The sequence below is a fragment of the Labrus bergylta genome, chromosome 16 (genome assembly GCF_963930695.1).
Source record: "Labrus bergylta chromosome 16, fLabBer1.1, whole genome shotgun sequence".
Taxonomy (NCBI): Eukaryota; Metazoa; Chordata; class Actinopteri; order Labriformes; family Labridae; genus Labrus; species Labrus bergylta.
The window spans coordinates 8,184,594-8,191,733 of record NC_089210.1 but is presented as its reverse complement, the minus strand read 5'-3'; the positions used below and the strand labels follow the sequence as shown (position 1 = coordinate 8,191,733).

General features: G+C 41.3%; 1 protein-coding gene across 2 annotated transcripts; it reads right to left on the bottom strand.

The window, feature by feature from the left end:
• Positions 1-1,106: 1,106 nt before the first annotated feature.
• Positions 1,107-6,837, bottom strand: amdhd2 (amidohydrolase domain containing 2). 2 transcript variants are annotated; one of them, XM_065964972.1, is made up of 12 exons: positions 6,751-6,837; positions 5,621-5,782; positions 5,365-5,501; positions 4,718-4,857; positions 4,068-4,122; positions 3,689-3,901; positions 3,497-3,585; positions 3,142-3,286; positions 2,342-2,449; positions 2,149-2,217; positions 1,598-1,699; positions 1,107-1,505 (listed from the first exon to the last, which is right to left on the bottom strand). In XM_065964972.1, the coding sequence occupies exons 2-12, from the start codon at positions 5,701-5,703 to the stop codon at positions 1,426-1,428; spliced, it is 1,221 nt and encodes a 406-aa protein (XP_065821044.1). In that variant the 5' UTR covers positions 5,704-5,782; positions 6,751-6,837; the 3' UTR covers positions 1,107-1,425. The 2 variants fall into 2 exon arrangements, with proteins under 2 accessions (XP_065821044.1, XP_065821043.1); XM_065964971.1 differs by having other exon boundaries at positions 6,459-6,827.
• Between the last annotated feature and the right edge of the window lie 303 nt (positions 6,838-7,140).

The following is a 7,140-nucleotide window of genomic DNA, read 5'->3' as shown; positions in this document are numbered from 1 at the left end:
TGTAAGAAACCTCAGGATGTGGCAAAATAGAACTTTTCTATTTGTCAAGAGAGATTATCTACTATAACTTTCAGGGCTAAAAAATAAAAAGAGTGAATAAAGAACTTGGGGGAATTAGTCTAATTGTAATGTGAGGTACGCCTAGCTGAAGCTGATTCAGTTATTTTTATTGTAAAATAATTATTGATGTCAGTTGAATTTTTCAATCATAGATTTAACAAAAAAACTTAGACAATAAAAGATGGCTGGAACATTTCTTACAGGGGATATTAGTTTCATTACAGTACTGTACAGCAGGAGCACAGCTGCCACACAGGGCAGTTAACTCTGGGTTTAAACCCCAGAAGGGAAGGGGCTTCTCCCCATGAAGGGCGTTCTGCACATTTCCCCCTGGAGTGTCAGTCATGATTCTAAACGTCCTTAATGTACCAGAAAGTACATTTACCCATGAAGGCTAACACCGCTGCACAGACAGTTCTGGCTTTGAATCCCATCTGGGGCCTCACGATGTGGAGATAGGGTGTTACAGCTTTCTCCCACTGGAGAATCAACTCCTATTATGTAGAGGAAAGTTAAAAAAAAAACCAAAAAAAACCTTTACAGGCAAACAATGCAAGGTGGCATGTCAGTTTGGGGGTTAGCACTGACGCCTCTCAGCTAGTGGGTTTAGGATTTGAACTCCAGTAGGTGTTTTCCTATGTGGAGCTAGGTTGTTTTACGGCTTTCTTCCACTTCAGCCTGGACCGCCTGACTTTCTCTACTATTATATAATGGAAAAAACATTAACCCTAAAAAAAGCACAGTGAGAAAGGGGGTTGGGACTTCCGCCTTACAATGTAAAGGTTTAGGGTTTGAATCCCGGGGCGAGAAAGGGTTAAGTGCAAGGAATAATTTAAGGGAGAATATACAGTATATGTTTGCTTGGTCACAAAGTATTTTGTTTTAGTATGATTTCATCCCAGCCTCTTTTATTAACAATGTAAAGTAGGCATTCATTGACCAGTGGTGAATGTTCTGTGCCTTTCTGTCACTTTTCAGAAATCACTTCGAGTAAATGGGATTTGTTCATGTTCATCGAGAAAAGAAAAGGAACAATCACGTTATAGTAACACTGAAAGTTTCTCTTTAATGTAATTATAAACTTGACTGTAAAGCATCCGGATACAAGCTTAGAAAAACAGACTCTTCCAGCAAGAGCATGCTCATTCATAAAAACATTTCTATTTCATACTCATGAATTTATAAAGAGAGTACTATGAGTCCAAGTTTGAATTAGCAACTGATTCTTGGTTTAAAAATACCTACATAAGAAAAGTGTCCAGAGAAAATAGAAATACTGGCTTTTTAGCAAGATCATCGATCAGATTCTAACTGTAAGACAGGTTTCCATCTGCAGGCCTCCACATCTTCATCTTCTTCTTTCTTCTATGGTCCTTTCCTCCAAACCTCCTCTCCAGAAATGTATGTGGCTTTGACAATGAGGCCGTCATCCAGCAATACGAGATCTGCACATGCATTACACAAGTTATTAACATGGGACAGCAGTAATGGCAGAAACACTGCAGGGATGATGCTTCTATCGGTTATAAATCCTGACCTGCGTCTGAACCGTAGTCCAGGTTTCCCTTCTTATTGTTGATACCCAAAAGTTGAGCCGGGTGGAGCGAGGCAGCTTCCAGAGCTTCCTCTACACTGCAGCCTGTTAAAACATTCACACACACACACACGCACACACACAGACCACCGCACAATGATGATCGAGACAAAAAAATGTGGAGCTGTTGCAGAACGCTGTGTATGAGCTCCGGATGATTATATAGAATGTCCTCAGGGATTCTGGGATTTTATTACCTGTGCGTACATGATGTGTGAGATACACAGCCAACTTCCAGGGCTCAAAGACTCAGCCAGCATTGAAATACCACAGCAGCAGTTTATCAAATAGCCAAGTTACCAATAAGAAGGGGGCGTGGCTACTGAGGCTGCAGCTACTTATTTCTAAACTAGTGTTTCAAAGCCATATTGCCACTGATTTTGGACAGACAATTTGTTTGATTGTGGCTCATCATCGGGAGTGAGGAAGGAGAGAGTCACTTTTATGCCACGGCTGGCATCAGTATACTAAGGTGTGAGAATGCACAAACTCACCTGAAGCCTGTTTAAAGTGTCGTATACACATATCCATTGTGGCTATGCTGCCACTGAGTGTTTTTGTTCCTAAAAGATGGAAAGAATGAGGCGAGGAACACAACTTAATACACAGAAAAAAAGCCAGGCCTCTGTGTTTATCTTAAAGGTTTAAATGTATAGCAGATGTTTAGATGTATATTAGAACACAGACCTGCAACATAAGCGTGCAGACCCTGGATCTCTATGACCTGCTGGCCCAGAGTGTGGCGACCTGGAGGTAGACCCATCGCTGTGATCGCATCTGTCACCAACACCAAACCTGGAAACACAGGAGACACACATGGGGACCAGTTGATAAAGTTTTTAGTCTTCAAATCACATCACTTCATTTCACTTATGTCTTCCTAAACTGTTGAGGAAAGAAAAGTGTCTGCAGTCAGCTGAAATTCTGCTTCATCATGTTTTTTATCCAGCAGGGAGAGACACTGAAGGAGGGTGTGGGGAGAGCGGGAGAAACAAGCTGTTCTATTTTTACGGACTCCCTTAACAACCCAGAGAAAAACCTGAAGAGAGAAAATACCAGCTGTTACTCTTCCCGATGATGGTTAACTGGGTGTACTGGGCTGTACAACGTGCAAGTCTTTAGCTGGGAACATCAGCTGCAAACACAACAAAACAAACTCAAATGAAGAGTGGATAATTGCTCTATTACAGTCTAGTGACATAGACACAAGGGAAAAAACATGTAGATATGTTGCTGTTAATTTGATTAAACCTGAAATATCCTCTGACAACAGAGATAACCTGCTGGAGGTTAATACATCAAATAAAAAACACTTTTTATTTTACACAAAAACACTCACATCCTATTTGTTTCATTCATATCTCTGCAGAGTTCTTGGTTTCTTCATGAACATCAATTCTTCGTCTGTGCAACATGAGCACTTTTCCTTTGGTATTCATCAGCGTTCAAGTGCTTTTATTCTGATATTCTAATCCACTTTCACTGACCTGCAGGGTGAGCTCTGTGAGCGATGCGTAATGCTGCAGGATTGGTGTGGATCCCATCAGCTATCATTCCATAGTAGACCGTCCTGCCTGCAGGGACCTGATCGCTGGTCAGCAGGCCCACTATGCCGGGGTCACGATGGTGAAACTAGATCACATCGCAGGGAGAAATATAAGAAAATTCCTTCATTTAAAATAATAACCAACACTACAAGGAGAATGTAACTGCTGGGCTTGCAGTTATCGGAGACAAGAAGCAGCTCGGTGTGCTTTGAAATGTTGCACAATTCGTATCTGAGTGCTGTGCAAACATGATCATTAGATACAGGGTCTAAAAGAGAACCAGTTGGCTACTCACAGGCAGCATGGCGTTAAAGAGGTGAGTGATGAAGGATGCTCCTTGCTGTACGGCTTCCTCAGCCTGGGACAGGTTGGCCACAGAGTGACCTGCATGATAAGAACAAGAAGGAGCAAAAAAAAGATCCTGAGAGTCAGATCATGAAGTATCAGCCGTCTCATCTGGGTCTGTTTGGAGTAAAACTATGCTCACCTAAGGACACAGTGACACCTCGCTGAGAGAGCTCCCTCACCACTGACTGGCTGCTGGCCAGCTCAGGAGCCAGCGTCACCATGGCAACGTTGTCCAGGCTGCCGTAGGCCTCCATCAGGTCCTGTAGTCCACCTGAGCGGAAGGTACGGAGAAACTGCTCTGGGTGAGCTCCTTTCTTCTCCGCACTGATGAACGGACCCTCCAGATGGACCCCTGCACAGAGATAACAATATGCCCACGGATCGCAAAGCTGTAGTCAATAAACCAATCTATGACGTCTTGTTGAAAAGTCTCTTCCAAACAAGTGACACCTTCAGCGATGACGTTCAGTATTATCAGGGGCCCTTAGCTGTACTAAGACATTTGAATTTAATCGTACCGAGAACTCCAGCTCCATGTTTTCCTCCATTGTGAACTTTGACTTGAGGCAGAACCTGTAACACACAGTTTGATGGTTAGTGAGCTCGACATTATTAGAGGTAGACAAACACAAGAAAATACAGTTTAAACAGCCCGTGATTTATCATCATTAAGAATCATCAAATAAACGTCTCTGAAGTTCGTTGTTGTTGCTTTAAGGAAATGCTTGCTAACATGTAATGACACCAGTGTAGCTGGTGGTTAAAGGCTTTGCTGGCTGTTTTCTTTTTTTAATGTTATTGAAAACAGATTGCTATTCTTTACTAGTATCTATTTGCACAATGCTAATACAACTTTATGAAAACCTTAGGTTGAATTTGAACCCATGACCACTGCGACGAACACTACAGCCTCCGTACATGGGGCGCGCAACATAACCACTAGACTATCCAGCGCCTCGGTCTGGTTTGTTTTTGATGGTCATATGAAGTCATCAGTCCTAAAATAAGTGTTTTTAACACTTATTAAAGATACATTTTTTTATACTAGAAGTTTTTGTGTGCTCTTTAGACATAATTTGAACCTGCACATAATTATCTTTGCAAAAAACTTGGAACATATTTGACATATTACAACATATTTGGAGTCTCAATAAAGGTCAAAGGTCACCTTGTGGTAGATAGCCGGGGGAGAGGTAACCAGGGTGGGGCAGAAGGATGTCACGCCGTGCTCTATGATCTTTTTGGCCACAAAAGAAACTCCACTTCCCACGTCGTCAGAGGCCTGAGAGAAGTCGATGCCATATCCTCCTGGAGGGGATCAGAATGGTGAGAAGATGTCGAACGTCACGGTCCAAAAAACACAGACAGTGGTAAGATGCTAAACTAAACTAGACGACAACAAAAACCATTAATTTGTTTTGCCCAAAGCATATGCTTGGATGTAATAAAAAAACATAGTGTGAGAATGACTTAGAGGTTCATGTTCACAACAGGATGAACTATTTCCTTTAGACAGAATAAAATCTCATTCACAATAGTGCCCTGCAAAAACACAACCAAAATACATTATACAAGTGCAGAAGAAGCAAAAAATAATCACAACACAAGACACAGTGTTTAAGGCGCTGTATAAATAACAATTGATTGATTGATTGAAAGTTTGCTGCAGCCATAAATCAAAAGCACTAAATGACTTAGTGTTTCAGATCTGGGCAGATGAAGGCAGCAAAATATGATGGTATTAGACAGTGTGTGTGTGTGTGTGTGTGTGTGTGTGTGTGTGTGTGTGTGTGTGTGTGTGTGTGTGTGTGTTACCGTTGATCTGGGTGTCTATGAACCCCGGGGCGATGATGCTGCCTTCACAGTCCACACGTTTGTCAGCGTATCCCTGCTCATCAAAGAACAGCTTCTCGGGGTCTAAAATCCTCCCGTCACGCACCCACAGGTCCTCTCTACACACGCACACACACACACCAACACCTTAGCCTGAACTGTGACAGCATTGAGAGTGTGTCTGTGTGTAATTGTGTGTGTGTCTGTGTGTGTGTCTGTGTGAGTGTGTGTGTTGTACCTCTGCAGCCGGTGGTCTCTTAGGATTCTGCAGTTGACGAACTGAGTGATGGGAGCGTCAGACACCGACTTGTTAGACGGCATGTTTCTCTCTCGGAGACCAACTCTTTCTGCTCTGTTTCAGATCATTGGAGGAAGCCTCAGCAGAATAAATCAAACGCTCCTATTCGATACAGAAAAAGCGAAAAATCACACTCAGCACATCCTTCACAATCATCATCATCATCAACTTTTATTATTAGACTCAAGGTCCCAAAAGTGTCCCAAAACCTACAGTGACAGCCTGAAATCTGGAGATATAAAGTTTACTCTCATACACACACCTTTAACTTTATTTATTTTCCTAGCCGGACCTACATGGTTTCCCCAAAATTTACACCATTTTTATATTAATAAGAAATAACAAAAACTACTGTGATTTGAATTCTATCATCTAAGTTGCAATACATTCAAAATATATTACAGGCCTTGAGAGGAACATTATGGAGAAGTACGGTATGTCTACTTTCTTTTCTATTTACAACCAGCACTGTGTATCTGATCAAAGATGCATGAGAATCAAATGATAATGTGATATCTTATCTTTAAGGGTGCAGCAGCTGACTTCGACCTTTGCTTCATTCAGCTCTCAGCACGTTTAAACAAAGAGTAAAATAAGTTGAATTTAGCTGTAATACGTCAACATTTCCGTCGTCTATCAATTCCTTTTCACGTACAATATCACCAGTCTGTCTTACTTTCTGGCTGTTGTTTGCACCAGGGTGAAAATGCACAACGCCAAAGTCCATTAAGAAAACAGACAACTTAAGTTGTCCCTCGCTCTAATCTACTTTACCTACCTTTGAAATGGAAAAGGAAAGTAGTCAGAGCTTTGTTAGAGTCCCGTTTTCACTTCGGCATACACAAAATGCACAATACGAGTCCTATTTAAGTAAGCCTTTACCGTTCCCAACAATCATCATGTCGCTTCCTACATACAACCTCCCATTAAAGTACGATACTTTTCAACCGAGTTCTGTGACCGTACATTCCCCTTTTCCTGATAGGTCTACATTTTTTTTGTTGCATAAAAAGCAAACAAATACTAACTAAATAACAAAAGGCAATTTTTTTTTTGCTGAGGTAATGTACTTCTATAGAGTTGGAACTAGATCCAGTTGTAAGTTCAGCAGAATCTGTCGGAGAGCAACATGGGAAACGGATGTCATGTGACAGAAGCGGAGCTGCAAAGTCAGCTGATCATAACAACCAAAAAACACTTCTGTTTACTGACCGCAAAAGATGAGTTGCCTGCTGTCAGACTAAACATGGAAGTATTCAGATCATATACTTTCTTTAAGATGGATATATATGTATAATAATGTAAAAAAAAAAAAGGTTACTTATTGACATTAAAAAGTCTACTTCTGAAATGTGTTTGTCAAATTACAGCAGTATTCCCCAGTAAATGTAAAAGTAAAGCAGTATTCTGAACTTGATGTTGTCAAAGTATTACGGTAAAGTACGGCAGTATCCTCAGCT